Here is an 18,399-nt window from a genome sequence, read left to right on the forward strand (position 1 = left end):
TCCCTTTCAGAGCCTTTCCATGACCCTAGTAAATAACTGAGCAGTAGATCTCTGTTAGCTTCCCTGTACCTCCCATTAAATGCCAATAGTACAGCCCACCCACAAGTCAACAAGGCAACCTGCATCTCCAGATGTTCATGACAGGAGAAGAGGTGACATGTTGCTACCATTTAGGAACTACTGTATTGTTTTGGGGGAGCTGGTCTGGAGGAGTCTGCTTTTAAAAATAAATAAGGATTATAGTAATCATTGCTTCAGCAAGAATCATCCATAGATACCAACTCTGTTGGGTGAAAGTTAGTTGCTGAACAAGATATTCTTAAATTATCTACCTGCAGATTATATGTTAATCATGCAGTATAAAAAGGCACCTTTGCTGTGAAGAAATCTGGTGGCCTTTCCCTTCTCCAAGTGATCAAAGTTATCAATAGAAGCACAGACAGACATCATGTGCTTCCCAGTGTCCTGCACTAGGGAGGCCACAGCATCACTCTGTCGTGTTCTTGTCCCCACCACTGACCCCTGAAATGGATTACCTGAATCTAAATTTTGAGGAGTAATCAGGCAAACCCAAACTAAGGGCATTCTAGAAAACAACTGGCCAGCACATTAAAAAAATGTCAGTGACAGAAAAGAAAGCCCTAAGGAAGAGCCATGCCAACCAAAGGCCATATTGGATCCTGAATCCAGAATGGTGCAAGGTTGCTATAAAGGACATTTTTGGAAAATCTGACAATTTGAATATGCACCATATATTCAACAATAGTATTCTATCAAAGTGCTGGGATTACAGGCATGAGCCACCGTGCCCAACCTATTGTTGGTTTTCAAAATAAAACATTGGAAGTAACCATATAACTGAAGAAGAGCTTGAGCCATTTTCAGCTACATGTTGTTTGCTGGTCCTATTCTAAAAGCCAGAGCTTGTGCCTGTTTAGGTATCGGATTTGGAGAGATGCTGCCAACTGGCTGGAGATTAATCCGGACACTGGTGCCATTTCCACTCGGGCTGAGCTGGACAGGGAGGATGTTGAGCACGTGAAGAACAACACGTACACAGCCCTCATCATAGCTACAGACAATGGTAAGGGGGCCGCATCTGGGCCTTTGCTGCCTCACCCTCCTGGCTAGTTGACTTTCTTGCCCCTCCCTTCTTTTGGAGGCAAGAGTTTATTCTTTTTCTTTTATCCTTTGTGTTTGTTGGATTGATTTGTATAAATGTATGGAGTAGAAGGGTAATTTTGTTACAAGCATAGATGTATAGTGATAAAGGCAGGGCTTTTAGTGTATCAATAGAAGCACAGACAAACATCATGTGCCTCCCAGTGTCCTGCACTAGGGAGGCCACAACATCACCTCTGTCGTGTTCTTGTCCCCACCACCGACCCCTGAAATGGATTACTTGAATCTAAATTTTGAGGAGTAATCAGACAAACCCAAATTAAGGGCACTCTAGAAAACAACTGGCCAGCACATTAAAAAAATGTCAGTAACAGAAAAGAAAGCCCTAAGGAAAAGCCTAACGCATCACCCAAATAACATGCGTTGTACCCATTAAGTAATTGCTCATCATCTAACCCCTCCCACTCCTCGGACCCTTCCCAGCTGCCATTGTTTATCATTCCACAATCTACATCCATGTGTACACATTATTGAACTCCCACTTCTAAGTGAGAACATGCAGTTATTTCTCCTTACATGTCTGATTTGTTTCACTTGAGACAATGGCCTCCAGTTTCATCCATGTTGCTGCAAAAGATTTATCTTTTATTCTTAAAGGCATTCTTATTATCAAAAATTCAAGTGGGCTGGGCATGGTGACTCACACCTGTAATCCCAGCACTTTGGAGGCTGAGGTGGGAGGATCACTTGAGCCCAGGAGTTCGAGACCAGCCTGGGCAACATGGCAATACACTTTCTCTACAAACAGTACATAAATTAGCTGGGCATGTTGGTGAACACCTGTAGTCCCAGCTACTCAGAAGGCTGAGGTGGTAGGATTGCTTGAGTCTGAGAGGTGGAGGCTGCAATGAGCCAAGATTGTGCCACTCTTCTCCATCCTGGGCAACAGAGCAAGACCCTGTCTCCAAAAAAAAAAAAAAAATTTTTTTTCAAGTAATTTTGGTCAGACAGAACTTCCTTTTCACTACACATGCACTCTTTATTCCTTCCCTAAGGGAACCCGACAATGATGGTTTACGATCCAGTTCCAAAGCTTAATATTCATGTGACCTTGGATTTGCTGTTTAATTTTTTTTTTTTTTTTTTTTTTTGAGACAGAGTCTCGCTCTGTCACCCAGGCTGGGTGCAGTGGCACAATCCTGGATCACTGCAACCTCCGCCTCCCAGGTTCAAGCAATTCTCCTGCCTCAGTCTCCCAAATAGCTGGGATTACAGGTGTGCGCCACCATGCCCAGCTAATTTTTTGTATTTTTAGTAGAGATGGGGTTTCACCATATTGGCTAGGTTGGTCTTGAACTCCTGACCTTGTGATCTGCCCGCCTCGGCCTCCCAAAATGCTGGGATTACAGGCGTGAGCCACCGCGCCTGGCCTGCTGTTTAGTTTTTATGTCCCTCAATTCCTTTACCTGAAATACTCATGTGGGTGAAATTAGTTAGGTGTTAAATCAGTTAGGTGTGGGTCCTTCCAGACTCTTTCTGTGTATTTAAATACATTTATAGGCTGGGTGCTAGGCTCACACCTGTAATCCCAACACTTTGGGGGTCTGAATTGGGAGATGGCTTGAGGCCAGGAGTTCAAGACCAGCCTGGGCAACATGCTGCCCATAATCTCAAAATGCTGGGATTACAGGCATGAGTTACCATGCCTGGACTCCTTCAGTTAATTTTAAATGACATGTGTTCATTCTTTAAAAAGAAAATTTACATGAGAAAAAAAAAATTTTTTTTTTTTTTTGAGACGGAGTCTTGCTCTGTCACCCAGGCTGGAGTGCAGTGGCCGGATCTCAGCTCACTGCAAGCTCCGCCTCCCGGGTTCACGCCATTCTCCTGCCTCAGCCTCCCGAGTAGCTGGGACTACAGGCGCCCACCACCACGCCCGGCTAGTTTTTTTGTATTTTTTTAGTAGAGACGGGGTTTCACCGTGTTAGCCAGGATGGTCTCGATCTCCTGACCTCGTGATCTGCCCGTCTCGGCCTCCCAAAGTGCTGGGATTACAGGCTTGAGCCACCGCGCCCGGCCCGAAAAAAAATGTTTTTAATTTACAGTCATGCCCTCTAGACATATCTATTTATCGGTTTGAGATGGATTCCTCTGTTGTTTTGTATCCCTATCGTATATTCATATTGAAGATAGTTCCCTGGGTACCAATTTTTCTTACTACCATATGCTTGGTGTTGTGTCAAGATGTAAAAGAAACGCAAACAGAAGTGTGGATGGGCTGGGCACGGTGGCTCACGCCTATAATCTCAACACTTTGGGAGGCTAAGGTGGGAGGATCACTTGAGCCCAAGAGTTAAAGACCACCCTAGGCAACATGGTAAGACCCCCTCTCTACAAAAAAGAAATTAAAAACTAGCCAAGCATTGTGGCATGCGCCTGTAGTCCCAGCTACTAGGGAGGCAGAGGTGGGAGATGAAGCCTAGGAGGTAGAGGCTGCAGTGAACTGTGTTCATGCCACTGCATTCTGGCCTAGGTGACAGAGTGAGACCCTGCCTCAAAAAAAAAAAAAGGTATATGAACTCCCCAATCTATTTTGAAAACCAGTTTGCAGAGACTTAAAAAGACCCAACTCATCCCCTTTGATTTTAAGCTTCTAGTCAGGCTTAAAATTAAAATAAGTAAAATAAAAAGACTCAATGCTTTGATAATGACCTTAAATGGCATGAAAATGTAGAAAAAGGAGAACTAGGGAAACAGTAGACAGGCAATAGGACTTCTTGGAGTAGCTAAAATTCAATGAATGATGATATGTGAAGAAGGAGGAGTGTGTCCTTGGTGTGAGGAATAACTTGAATAATTGTTATCAAGGTGGGAATAAGCGTGTCTGTATAAAACAGTCAGAGACCTGCCCACCGAGGAGTGGAGGTCCTTTGGGATTGGTGGGACAGGAGGTTCTGGGGGTGGAGTGGGGGCTGATGGGGGACCACTGAAGAGCCAGGACAAGAACTGGACTTGGTCTGGTGGAAGGCAGTGGGGATTCATTAGTGTTGCCAAGCTGCTACAGTTCCTCTGTATTTTCTCTTAGGTTCTCCAGTTGCTACTGGAACAGGGACTCTTCTGCTGATCCTGTCTGATGTGAATGACAACGCCCCCATACCAGAATCTCGAAATCTATTCTTCTGCGAGAGGAATCCAAAGCCTCAGGTCATAAACATCATTGATGCAGACCTTCCTCCCAATACATCTCCCTTCACAGCAGAACTAACGCATGGGGCGAGTGCCAACTGGACCATTGAGTACAACGACCCAAGTGGGTACCTGAGTTTTATTTTGGCAACTTTGCTCCAATGGCCATGCTTCCCTTCCCCCAGATCCCCACCTCTCAATTTCCCTTCTCAACTTCCAGATGTCACCCCTTCCATTGGTACTTGCTTCCTTATCCCTTCTGTCTTTGAGGCCTTGCTCCAGAGGTCTTTTTCCTTTCCTGGTATCTAACATTGTAGCATGCTACCCAGTAATCTAAAACCCAAGCAGGGCTCCCTCTCCCAGCCTCTAGCCACCCTCCACTCCCCTCTCCACTTGCAACCTCTGGGACCATCTTCTCTGCCACCTCCTGCTCCTGGGACCAAGCAACACCGTTTTTGTGCTTAGCTCCTTCTTGCCAGCCAATCATGAGCTCCGAGATTTGTCAGCACTATTCTACCGAAGTGGAGGCAGCTGTCAACTGCCTGGTCAATTTGCATCTGTGGGCTTCCTACACCTACCTCTCTCTGGGCTTCTATTTCCACCGCAATGATGTGGATCTGGAAGGCGTGTGCCAGTTCTTCCACAAATTGGCCAAGGAGAAGCACAAGGGGGCTGAGCGTCCCTTGCAAATGCAAAACCAGTGTGGCGGCCGCACTGTCTTCCAGGACATCCAGAAGCCATGTTAAGATGAATGGGGTAAAACCCTGGGCGCGATGGAAGTCGCTCTGGCCCTGGAGAAGAACCTGAACTGGGCATTTTTGGATCTTCATGCTTTGGGTTCCGCCTGCACAGACCACCATCTCTGTGACTTCCTGGAGAGCCACTTCCTAGATGAAGAAGTGAAACTCATCAAGAAGATAGGTGACCACCTGACCAACCTCTGCAGGCTGGCCAGCCTCCAGGCCAGGCCGGGCGAAAAGGTTCACTCTCAGGCACAATCAGGAGCCTACTGAACCCAGTGACATCTGAAGAGCCCCGCTCTGCCTGAGCCTCTCCCTCCAGCTACTAGGCAGCTTTTTTTAAGCAACCCTAGAACCCTCTCCCAAGCCTTAGACCAAATGGAAATAAAGCTTTTTACAGAAAAAAAAAAAAAAAGTACATACCTAGATAAAACCCAAGCAGCTCTGCTCTCTTCACTCAAGGCACTCAAGTGCCTTTAGTTCACTAACAATTTTATTCTGGAATGAGCTTTTTTTTCTCCCCTGATCTCATCATTTCTTTTTATTGCTTTCTCCAGCCCAAGAATCTATCATTTTGAAGCCAAAGATAGCCTTAGAGGTGGGTGACTACAAAATCAATCTCAAACTCATGGATAACCAGAAGAAAGACCAAGTGACCACCTTAGAGGTCAGCGTGTGTGACTGTGAAGGGGCCGCCGGCATCTGTAAGAAGGCACCGCTTGTCGAAGCAGGAATGCAAATTCCTGCCATTCTGGGGATTCTTGGAGGAATTCTTGCTTTGCTAAGTAAGTCCAGCTGGCAGGTGACTCAGCCTTTGACTTAAAAAAATGGAGGAGGTTTATTTCCTGGAAGTTATTTTTGTTCTTATATGAATAAGGATACAGATTAGCTGATATAGGAGAGAGACTCCCAAGTTATGCTAGCCTCCATAAAATAGAAGTTTGTCTCTTACTGAACATTTTAGAGGTAAATGGTCTAAGATGAGAAGGCCATGAAGTCAACAGGGGACCCAGGTTTCTTCTGTTTTCATCCTTCAAGTCAGGCATCCCAGGCTTGAGTGCATACAAATCATCCAGGCCTCTGGTAAACTGGGAAATCTGATCCAGGAGGTCGGGCATAGGGCCACAGATTCTGCATTTCTTTTCTTTTTTTTTTTTTTTTTGAGGCTGAGTTTCGTTCTTGTTGCTGAGGCTGGAGTGCAATGGCGCTATCTCTCAGCTCACTGCAACCTCCGCCTAACGGGCTCAAGCAATTCTCCCGCTTCAGCCTCCTGAGTAGCTGGGACCATGGGCATGTGCCACCACACCCAGCTAATTTTGTGTTTTTAGTAGAGATGGGGTTTCTCCATGTTGGTTAGGCTGGTCTCAGACTCCCGACTTCGGGTGATCCACCCGCCTCAGCCTCACAAAGTGCTGGGATTACAGGCTTGAGCCACCGCACCCAGCCAGATTCTACATTTCTAACCAGCTCCCAGGGGGTACTGATGTTGCAGTTCCTTAGACCATAAGCAGAGTAGCAAGACCTTGGGGGCTGCCCTCATCAGCATGTTCTAAGCTAGCCAGCTCACCACCACCACCTCTACATTCCATCCTAGATGGCGGAAGGGGATAAGAGAGGAAGTGGAGGCCAAATGACTAGAAGTTGCATATATCACCTCCACTTACATACCACTGGCCCAAACACAGCCACACCTAGCTGCAAGGGAGCCTGGAAGTTTCTACTTGCAATTGAAAATTGGCATGGAGTAGGGGTGGAGTGCAGGATGTGCAGTGAGTGTCAGTGACTAAAAGGATAAAGGAGAAAAAGAATGCTGAGGAAAATTGACAGTTTCTGCCATAGTCCTTAAGCCTGTTTCCATTGGAGCCCACTTGGAGTAAGCCCTAGGGGTGACACAGGTGCTATTACGGTCAAGGTAAATACTTTTGTCATTCACACGCAGAGAGAAAATACTGAATCTATTAAAGGAATACATTAGCTGTGAAAACAGATTATGTGCATCAAAAGACAAAGTATCCATATGGAGTGCACTACATCAGAACTCTGGTAGGGCTTTAAACATATGAATGATAGAAGAGCAAGCGAATGATTCTCAAAGCAAATGAGAGCAAGTCAATTAGAAACCTTTGACCAGGTATGGTGGCTCATACTTTGGGAGACCAAGGTGGGAGGATTGCTTGAAGCCAGGAGCTTGATACCAGTCTGGGCAACAAAGCAAGACCCTGTCTCTACAAAATGAAAAATATATCTTTTTAAAGAAATGTTTAAAGATCATAAATAATTAGTGACTGCAAGGAGTGGTCCAGTTCATGAATGTGTTTGTAGTCAGCATAGTCAGAAAAAGCTGTTAATTGAGTCTCAAGGACAGTTTTGTGGAAGATATAAGTGATTAGGCCACAGGGGCTGGTAGAATTCCAACAGGCTATGGATATTCAGGAAGGTTCCCCTCCTAGCAAAGCACAGCAGAGGCTTGAGGAGACTCCTAGGAGGACAGAGACCAGGCCAAGCTGGTGGGAATGGAAAAAGATTTTTGGAGGGAGCAGTGGGACTGAATCTAGGGCTTTCCATTTAGATTGAGCATGGGTGCCATTGATCCTGCTGCTGCTACCTCAGTGGACTCCAGGAGAGGGTGCCTTTCAATCTTCCAGAAATGTTTGCTGGGCATCCCATTTGCTTCTGCCCCCTCCTAGTGTTCTCCCAAAGTTGAAGAGAAGGATACTGCTGTTGAGAATTGAGCAAGCCTTCTGGACTTTCATCCTGCCCGGCTTTACATGGCTTTACTGTGCCATGAGATTAGATTAATTCATCATTGTCTTGGGCAGTGTAACACAAGCCCTGCCTGCCTACTTCCTAGTCAAATTACATTTGAGTGGCCTGGTCTGCTTTTGGGATAGTGGTTACTGACTAGTACATTCATTTTAAGGGGAATCATTTTCTCTTCTCTTCTCTTCTCTTCTCTTCTCTTCTCTTCTCTTCTCTTCTCTTCTCTTCTCTTCTCTTCTCTTCTCTCTTCTTTCAGGCAAGGTCTCATTCTGTGGGCCGGCTGGAGTGCAGTGGAGTGATCTCAGATCTCATCTCACTGCAGCCTTGACTTCAGGGGATCCTCCCACCTCAGCACCCCGGGTGGCTGGGACCACAGGCATGAGCCACCACACCCAGCTGATTTTTTATATTTTTTTGCAGAAACAGTGTTTCCTCATGTTGCCCAGGCTGGTCTCAAACTCCTGGTCTCAACCAGTCCCCCCGCCTTGGCCTCCCAAAGTGTTGGGATTACAGACATGAGCTACTGCGCCCAATCAGGGAATCTTAAAGATTGTAGTTATACTTGAAATATTTTTTTAAGAGTAGGATTACCTAAATTTGCTATGGGTATGTATTTTTTTAGACACTGGGGGTGGGGATTCCCACATAGAACAACATTTAAAACAGAGGCAATGCCAGAATTCAGATGTTCAATTTCTTGTATTTTTACCTTCTATGATTATTTTTTTCTTTCTTTATTAGAGACAGGTTCTTGCTATGTATTTTTACCTTCTATGATTATTTTTTTCTTTATTAGAGACAGGTTCTCGCTATGTTACTCACACTGGTCTCAAACTCTTGAGCTCAAGTGATCCTCCCATCTCGGCCTCCCAAAGTGCTGGGATTACAGGTGCGAGCCACTCCACCAGCCAATTCTTGTTTCTTAAGGGCAAAAATGTGCTAGAGGCTGGGTGTGGTAGCTCACGTCTATAATCCCAACACTTTGGGAGGCTGAGGTGGCAGGATTGCTTGAGCCTAGGTTTCAAGATCAGCCTGGGCAACATAGCAAGACCTCATCTCTATTAAAAAAAAAAAAAAATTACTCGAGAGACACCAGGAGATCTGAAGCTTTTCGTGTTTTCCACCAATATTTGGTTACTTACTCTGTACCAGGCTTTTTCTCAGAGCCTGGGGATACTAGGCTTCTGGCACAGCTGATAAGAGGCATCTTTTTGGAAACGGTAAGCTGCCTCTTGCTGTGCATGGATGGGGACTGTGTAGCTCCTATAGTCTTGTTCAGTGCTGTCTCCCTGTGCAGCCACTTCATTGTTCTTGTTGATGAATCATGGACAACGGAGTTATATTGTTTATCTGGATAAGGTTTCTGGCATTTTTCTGATTTCAGAAATAGGTAGTTGGGGTACATCTGAGAAATCTTTTCCCCAAGTTTATGCAACCTCCTGTTTAAAGATTATGCTTCGGCCAGGCATGGTGGCTCACGCCTGTAATCTCAACACTTCGGGAGGCCCAGATGGGTGGATCACTTGAGGTCAGGAGTTTGAGACCAGCCTGGGCAACATGTTGAAACCCCGTCTCTACTAAAAATACAAAAATTGGCTGGGCATGGTGGCAGGCACTTGTAGTCCCCCCTACTTGGGAGGCTGCGGCAGGAGAATCAGTTGAACCCAGGAGGTGGAGGTTGCAGTGAGCTGAGATTGCGCCACTGCACTCCAGCCTGGGTAACAGAGCAAGACTCTGTCTCAAAATAATAATCATAAATACATAAAGATTATGCTTCATGGGGTACAGTATATAGGTACTTGGGCACACATGCCCATAGATAGAAATCACATGGAATCTTTTTATTTTTCATTCACAGTGATAAAGTTAAGTGCTTTCTTTCTGGCTGCTTTAGAGAATTTTTTTTAAGTTGAATGTTAATGGTATATATCCTAGAAATAATCCCAAGATCAAATGTAACCCTTGTCTTAAGCCTTGGAAGTTAAGTAGATTATAAAGCTTGCTTTACATGATTCTATCTTAAGAGAAACTAAGAACATACCAGGCAATTTTATAGTCTCTGTCCCTCTCCTCATAGCTGATTATGTATCAGTCACATTTGGGCTGACCTAGGAGCCCTGCTCACAAACCTTCAGTGGCTCCAACTCAGAATCAAAGCCAAGGTCCTTGCAGTGGCCTATATGTCCCTCCCGCCCTGCTTGCCCCTCTGAGCTCTTCTCCATGTCTCTTCCCCTCATGCACCCTGCTACAGCCATGCTGGCCTCCTCACCTTCCCTCCATCACACCAAACATGCTCCTGCCTCAGGACCTCTGCCCTTACTGTTTCCTCTGCCTGGAACACTTTCCCCCAGATTTGGGAAAATGACAGTGATTGAGTTTAAGACCCATCTGAAAGTTAGGGACCATGCTTGAATTCATGTATCACTGTCTACTATGTTGTACTGTACATACCAACTTCAGGGATGTGAGTGTTACATGGATTGACATCTTCAAGTGTATTGAAGGCAGCTGGTGGCTGTCTGACTGCCCATTGTCTGATATGAGGCGTGCTCTGTGATAATGCTGCTTCTGGCCTTCTTTATCTTTGGTTCTCATCACTCTTGCTCTCTCTCCCCTACCACCCCAGTTCTGATTCTGCTGCTCTTGCTGTTTCTTCGGAGGAGAGCGGTGGTCAAAGAGCCCTTACTGCCCCCGGAGGATGACACCCGGGACAACGTTTATTACTATGATGAAGAAGGAGGTGGAGAAGAGGACCAGGTGGGTTTTTAAAACCATGGTAGCTCAATGGTGATCTCTTTATTCGGAAGAAGCAATGATTAGTAAGAGGTAGGCATTTGAAACAGCTCTGACTCACTTTGGATATTATCTTTTTAAGGCCTTACCCAAGAAAGTAGACATTGTCATTGACCATCATCATCATCATCACATCATCACCAACACAGCTAACATTTATTGATCGCATACTGTTCTGCACCTCAATGAGCGAACTGAGGCACAGAGAAGCTCAGTAACTTGTCTAAGGTCACACAGCTAGGAAGCGACACAGCCAGGAAGCGACACAGCCAAATGGTCTGTCTTAGAGCCTGCACTCCTCATTGCCATTCTCCGGACATGAACTTGAGCCAGATTATCTTTGACATAGAACAACTGGTCTGCTTTGTTTCTCTTGAGTTTTCAGCTAGACCAAACTCCTTTTTGTCAATGTTATACCTTTAGTCCTTCTGTATTTCCTGATTTTGGAGATGATCTTAACATCTTACCCTGGAGTTGTCCAGGGAACTGTTCAGGGTCTTGGAGAGTCTACTACTATTATAGAAAGGGAACCATGGGGGTCTATTACAGAGTCCTGCTTTTGACTGAGGTCATAGAGTGAGGCACTATTTACTGAGCTCCATACAACATAGGGAGGTGGTTGTACAGAGAAAAATATTGTTCTAGATTTCAGGACTTCTAAGTCTAGTTGGGGCATACCATATATATTGTATCAGTGAGCAATAGAGCAACCAATCCCAGAATCCCAGCAGCACACAACATGCGTGTCTTTCTCATGTATTGTGGGGCAGCTGGGGCAACTGCTGGTCTCAGCTCATGAGAATCTGTAGGATGGCTGGGGCTCAGCAGATTTAGGTAGAGTTTAGCTGAATGGCTCTCATCTGCGAATCGTGTCCAGGTCTGTTCCATACAAGTCTCATCTTTGTACCAGAAGCTGGTGCCTTTCAGACCTTTGCCTGTGTCACATGTTACAGTCCCATTGGCTAAGCAAGTCACACAACAAAGCCCCAAATTGATGGATGTATACTCTTCTTACAGGCTGGGGTTGGGAGGGAGTAAATATTTGCCAAACAGTGATCTAATCATCATGTCCTGTGAAAATTAGTAAGGCACACAGCCTATATCTGATTCACACATGCTACTCACAATCCTTTGGGCTATGTTTTTTCCCAGTGTTATTTGGGAGACTTTTAGCTTGAAAACTGTCATTTTGCATTAAACAGGTAAAGATCATACAGCTGGCAGTGAAGGCATCATCCAGCCATAATCTATGAACTGAACATAGCCCTGTGTGTATGACTGTTTCTTACTCTTCATTGTACTTCATCCTTTTTCTCCAAAGGACTTTGACTTGAGCCAGTTGCACAGGGGCTTGGACGCTCGGCCTGAAGTGACTCGTAACGACGTTGCACCAACCCTCCTGAGTGTCCCCCGGTACCTTCCCCGCCCTGCCAATCCTGATGAAATTGGAAATTTTATTGATGAAGTAAGTAATCCACATGGAAAGCCAAAGCATTGCTCATCTCTAAGCTCAGAAAGGAGCAGTTGTGTCAAAAATGACAAAAAGAGTCTTTAGATTCTTTCCTTTACTATGTTTTCAGCTTGCCTGAGCCCTGAACCCTGTTTTCCCTTTTTTCTTTTTTTTTTTTTTTTGAGACGGAGTTTCGCTCTGTTGCCTAGGCTGAGTGCAATGTGGCGCAATGTCGGCTCACTGCAGCCTCCACCTGGGTTCAAGCAATTCTCCTCCCTCAGCCCCCCAAGTAGCTGAGATTACAGGCCTGCACCACCACACCCGGCTAATTTTGTAGTTTTAGTAGAAACAGGTTTCTCCATGTTGGTCAGGCTGGTCTCTAACTCCTGGCCTCAGGTGATCCACCCACCTCGGCCTCCGAAAGTGCCGGGATTACAGGTGCGAGCCACCGTACTCAGCAGCCTGTCTCTTCTTCTGTGTCTCATCTGAATTTTGGATCTAATAGTGCTTCAAATTGCAAAGTCCATGTGGCAAAACCAAGAATTGCCTGAAAGGATTTAGTAGATCTAGAAATGAAACTAGGAAGATTCTAAGTAAATTTCATTTTAGTTTCACTAATGGGATTTACTTCCCTTGCCTCCCGCTGCTGGTTGGGATATAATGATAAATGTATATCACAAGCCTACCTGAGGACTAGAAAAATAGAATCTGTATTGTATATGTCAGAAATGCATTCAGCTCTAAATACAAGATGCTGAAACAGATTTACCTTGTACAAATAGAAAGCTGGGGTGAGCAGTCTAGGCTGGTGCATCAGGCCGTTCCATGTTTCTGCTCCATTATCTTAGCATGGAGACCCTTGTTCTCAGGCTTGTTGCCTCATGATCACAAGATGGCTGCCATGCTTCTAAACCTTAGGTCTGTATTCCAGTCAGGAAAAAAGTATGAAGAGCAAAGCAGAGGGCAAAAGTCTTTCTTCTAGTGAACTGTCTTCTTATTTAACAAGGGAGTTGTCCAACCAGTTATTGGCCAGAACTATCAGAAGGTTGTATCTGTCTGCAAGGGAGAATAACAAGGCATTAAATTAATTAGCTTAGGATAAGATGAGAAAGAACCCAGTAAAGACATAGTCTGGCAGGATCTGTTTCCTTAAGCTATATTCTCTAATAACTTGCTCGGTTACTGGAATGATTTTCTGGGCTTTCTGATGGTCCAGTGACCCTTGGTGAGTCTTCATGGTGAGGTCTGTGTTTGCCTTATATTCCTACAGGAGGTGTCACTGAGGACTATGAGGTACTGCAGTGTTAGAAGTGACCAAGCCACATTCATTTTGGCCACTGGAGAAAACAAGAAACAGGAAGAAACCAGTTTAGCCACCCCTTTTATTTATTTATTTTCATTTTTTGAAATGTCGCCCAGGCTGGAGTGCAATGGCATGATCTTGGCTCACTGCAACCTCTGCCTCCCAGATTCAAGCAATTCTCCTGCCTCAGCCTCCCAAGTAGCTGGGATTACAGGCACTGCTACCATGCCCGGCTGATTTTTGTATTTTTAGTATAGACAGGTTTTCATCATATTGGCCAGTCTGGTCTCAAACTCCTGACTGCAGGTGATCTGCCTGCCTCGGCCTCCCAAAGTGCTGGGATTACAGGTGTGAGCCACCGCGCATGGCTACGGACCCCTTTTAGATACATCTGGATTCAGGCCTTTCCTCCATTCACACTCATTTGCAAGTCATCACTTGTATTTGTAGTTTTTATTTAAACTATAAAAATAATATGCTAAAAAAGAACAAGATCATGTCTTTTGCAGGAGCACAGGTGGAGCTGGAGGCCATTATCCTTAGCAAACTAATGCAGGAACAGAAAATCAAATACCATGTGTTCTCACTTATATGTAGGAGCTGAATGATGAGAACTCATGGACACAAAGAAGAGAACAGCAGACACTAGAGTCTGCTTGAGGGAGGAGCATAGGAGGAGGGAGAGGAGCAGAAAAGATAACTATTGGGTACTGGGCTTAATACCTGGGTGACGAAATAATCTGTACAACAAACCCCCATGACATGAGTTTACCATTTGTTACCTATATAACAGACCTTCACATGTACTCCCAAACCTAAAAGTTTTCTTTTTTTTTAAGTATGCTTGCTACTTGAAAAATATAAATTATGGTGTGGGGGTACACACCTGTAATCCCAGCTACTCAGGACGCTGAGGCAGGAGAATCGCTTAAAGCCGGGAGGTGGAGGTTGCTGTAAGCTGAGATCATGCCATTGCACTCCAGCCTGGGTGACAGAGCAAAACTCTGAGACTCCATCTCAAAATAAATAAATATACTTTATTTATTTCATAAAATGAAAATATATAAAGAAAAAAAAGGCTGGGCGCAGTGGCTCACGTCTGTGATCCCAGCACTTTGGGAGGCTGAGGCAGGTGGATTGCCTGAGGTCAGGAGTTGGAGACCAGCCTGGCTAACATGGTGAAACCCCGTCTCTACTAAAAATATGAATATTAGCTGGACTTGATGGCACATGCCTATAGTTGGGAGGCTGAGGCAGGAGAATTGCTTGAACCTGGGAGGCGAAAGTTGCAGTGAGCCAAAATCACGCCATTGCACTCCAGCCTGGGTGACAAGAGTGAAACTCCGTCTCCAAAAAAGAAAAAGAAAAAGAAAACAATACAAGTCCTTCCTTAGTTCCCACACCCCCACTCCCCAGATTTAACTGTTAAGCATTTGGCATTCATCCTTCCAGCCCTTTCTGGGTGGAAATGCAGCCTGAATGCACCAGTATGCAAAGTTTCCAGCTCTGTCCATCCAGCTGGTGGTGTGGAAGCCCCACCCTGATTTGTGGGGACTCCATCCTGACTGGTTGATGCTTGCATCTCTCCTGCCTACATATAACTTACCATTTTACTTTCTCTTTCCATCAACAACGTATCCTGTGCATCTTTCCATGCCAGTGTGTATAAATGTACCTTGCTGGTATTCACTGCTCCGTGGTGTGCCAGTCTGGGTGCATGGTCATACCTTACATGTTGCGAGACTTCTTGCCCCGGGTGACAGGTGTGTCCTTCCCTTTCACTAAAAGGTCCTGTTGTCCCCTTTTCTTCTTTAGAATCTGAAGGCAGCTGATAGTGACCCCACGGCCCCGCCTTATGATTCTCTGCTCGTGTTTGACTATGAAGGAAGCGGTTCCGAAGCTGCTAGTCTGAGCTCCCTGAACTCTTCAGAGTCAGACAAAGACCAGGACTATGATTACTTGAATGAATGGGGCAATCGCTTCAAGAAGCTGGCAGACATGTACGGAGGCGGCGAGGATGACTAGGGGACTCGAGAGAGGTGGACCCTAGACCTCTGTGCTGGGAAATGCAGAGATCATGTTGCTGGTGGTTTTTCACCTCCCTTCCCTTGAGATGAGTTTCTGGGAAAAAAAGAGACTGGTCAGTGATGCAGTTAGTATAGCTTTATAGTCTTTCCACTTTATAGCTGTAATCGATGTGTGTTAGAAAAGTTTTGACTTATTCCTTGAAGGTTTTTTTTTTTCCCCACCACGCTTTACATGGTGGTGATGTCCACAAGATACCCAAATTTTAATATTACAGAAGAACAACTTTAGCATCAGAAGGTTCACCTAGCACCTTGCAGATTTTCTTAAGGAATTTTGTCTCACTTTTTTAAAAAAGGGGAGAAGTCAGCTACTCTAGTTCTGTTTTTCTGTGTATATAATTTTTTTTTTAATGTGTATGCTCCTGCTCATTGCTACAATGGTTTGTCCCCCTGCCCTTTTTTTTTTTTTTTTTTTTTTTTAAGACAGGGTCTCATTCTGTCGGCCAGGCTGGAGTGCAGTGGTGCAATCACAACTCACAGAAGCCTTGTCCTCCCAGGCTTAAGCAATCCTTGCACCTCAGCCTCCCAGGTAGCTGGGACCACAGGCATGTGCCACTATGCATGACTAATTTTTTAAATATTTGAGACAGGGTCTCCCTATGTTACCCAGGCTGGTCTTAAACTCTTGGGCTCAAGTGATCCTCCCATCTTGGCCTCCCAGAGTGTTGGGATTACAGGCATGAGACACTGCATCTGCCCAGCTCCCCAACTCCCTGCCATTTTTTAAGAGACAGTTTCGATCCGTCACCCAGGCCTGGGATGCAGTGATGTGATCATAGCTCACTGTAACCTCGAACTCTGGGGCTCAAGCAATTCTCCCATCAGCCTCCTTTTTATTTTTTTTGAACAGACGGGGTCTTGCTATATTGCCATGTTAGTCTTAAACTCCTGGCCTCAAGCAATCCTCCTGCCTTGGCCTCCCAAAGTGCTGGGATTGCGGGCATGAGCTGCTGTGCCCAGCCTCCATGTTTTAATATCTACTCTCACTCCTGAATTCAGTTGCTTTGCCCAAGATAGTTCTTCAGTGCGGAAATTATTGGGCCCTTTTAGGGTAAGCAGCTCATGTCTTCGTCTGGCCACATCTTGACTAGGTATTGTCTACTCTGAAGACTTTTAATGGCTTCCCTCTTTCATCTCCTGAGTATGTAACTTGCAGTGGTCATCTATCCAGTGACTTGTTCTGAGTAAGTGTGTTCGTTAATGTTTATTTAGCTCTGAAACAAGAGTGACATACTCCAGGACTTAGAATAGTGCCTAAAATGCTGCAGCCAAAGACAGAGTGGAACTAGGAAAAGTGGGCTTGGAGATGGCAGGAGAGCTTCTCACTGAGCCTGGCAATTTAGCAAACTGATGCTGAGGATGATTGAGGTGGGTCTACCTCATCTCTGAAAATTCTGGAAGGAATGGAGGAGTCTCAACATGTGTTCCTGACACAGGATCTGTGGTTTGTACTCAAAGCCCAGAATCCCCAAGTGCCTGCTTTTGATGATGTCTACAGAAAATGCTGGCTGATCTGAACACATTTGTCCAATTCCAAATGTGCATAGAAAACTGAGAATATTCGAAATTCTAAACATTTTTCTTAGGAGCAAGAAGAAAATGTGGCCCTAAAGGGGGTTAATAGAGGGGTGGGGGGGTGGAGAGGATCTTGATTTGGAGCTCTTTTTATTTAAATGTGAATTGCGACTTTTTGACAATCAAAGAAAAGACTTTTATTGAAATAGCTTTACTGTTTCTCAAGGGTTTGGGAGAAAAAAATCAACCCTGCAATCACTTTTTGGAATTGTCTTGATTTTTCTAAAGTTCAAGCTGTATCGAATATAGTTCTGTGTAGAGAATGTCACTGTAGTTTTGAGTGTGTACGTGTGTGGGTGCTGATCATTGTATATTTAGGGGTGGAAAAGGAAAACAAGCTGAGAAAAGTATTCTCAAAGATGCATTTTTATAAATTTTATTAAAGAATTTTGTTAAACCATTGTCGAACTTGTTTTATTTGATTCCACCACATTTCCAGGCAAGAGAGAAGATGGATGGAGATAGCCTTAGTCAAAACATGGAGAAAGAGGCGGGGCACAGTGGCTCACGCCTGTAATCTCAGCACTTCAGGAGGCCGAGGCGGGTGGATCACTTGAGCTCAGGAGTTTGAGACCAGCCTGGGCAACACAGTGAAACCCCATCTCTACAAAAACACAAAAACTAGCTGGACGTGGTGGCACGTGCCTGTAGTCCCAGCTACTCTGGAGGCTGAGGCATGAGAATCACTTGAACCCGGGAGGCAGAGGTTGCAGTGAGCCGAGATTGCGCCACTGCACTCCAGCCTGGGAGATAGCAAGACTCCATCTCAAAAAAATTAAAAAAATTATAAAGCTTCATGCTGAAGTGACTTCTCCAGAAGCTTCTATCATTCTACTGGTCACAACATGGGAGAAACTACATTCACATGGTAACTTTATTTGAACAGTATCCATCCATGTGGCATGTGATGAAACCAATACAATTCCCATGTCCACAGGAGACTGTGGGCCCAGCTGAAGGACGAGACAGAGCAAAGTTTCAGACGACGTTCTCAGGGTCAACAAGTGAGTACTGGCCAGTGGTTCTCTGCTGGGGAAGAATGTGCCCCCTCCTCCCTGGGACATTTTGCAATTTCTGGAGTACCTAGGGAGGTGGTCCTGTCATCACATCAAAGCCAGGGATGCTGCTAAACATCCCTGCACAGGACAGTTCCCCACAACAAAGAATTATCCTGCACAAAATGTCAGCCACCGTTAAGAAACCCTGGTGTAAGCCTAAAACTTTTCTCTGTTGAAGGGGTATGACTTTTTTCTTGGGGTAATTTTTTATTGTGGTAAAATACAATGTAAAATTTATGATTTTAGCCATTTTGTTAAATTTTGAGACAGGGTCTCACTCTTGTCACCCAGGCTGGAGTGCAGTGGCACAGTCACGGCTCACTAC

The 18,399-nt window shown here is 45.1% G+C and overlaps 1 protein-coding gene and 1 pseudogene across 4 annotated transcripts in view; both read left to right on the forward strand.

The window, feature by feature from the left end:
* The window catches only part of CDH1 (cadherin 1), a 102,318-nt gene extending 84,900 nt beyond the window's left edge, over window positions 1-17,418 (forward strand). For all 3 annotated transcript variants that reach the window (XM_025369983.1, XM_025369984.1, XM_025369985.1), the window contains 6 exons: window positions 939-1,084; window positions 4,208-4,432; window positions 5,606-5,833; window positions 10,435-10,565; window positions 11,923-12,066; window positions 15,170-17,418. In XM_025369983.1, coding sequence (XP_025225768.1) covers window positions 939-1,084; window positions 4,208-4,432; window positions 5,606-5,833; window positions 10,435-10,565; window positions 11,923-12,066; window positions 15,170-15,379 — 1,084 coding nt within the window. In that variant the 3' untranslated portion in view covers window positions 15,380-17,418. The remainder of the gene's footprint in view (window positions 1-938; window positions 1,085-4,207; window positions 4,433-5,605; window positions 5,834-10,434; window positions 10,566-11,922; window positions 12,067-15,169) is intronic.
* On the forward strand, window positions 4,794-5,429 carry LOC112613988 (annotated as a pseudogene). Its single transcript, XR_003117024.1, has one exon. The product of XR_003117024.1 is annotated as a ferritin light chain pseudogene (transcript).
* Window positions 17,419-18,399: the final 981 nt, after the last annotated feature.

Source organism: Theropithecus gelada, chromosome 20 (assembly GCF_003255815.1).
Source record: "Theropithecus gelada isolate Dixy chromosome 20, Tgel_1.0, whole genome shotgun sequence".
Classification (NCBI taxonomy): Eukaryota; Metazoa; Chordata; class Mammalia; order Primates; family Cercopithecidae; genus Theropithecus; species Theropithecus gelada.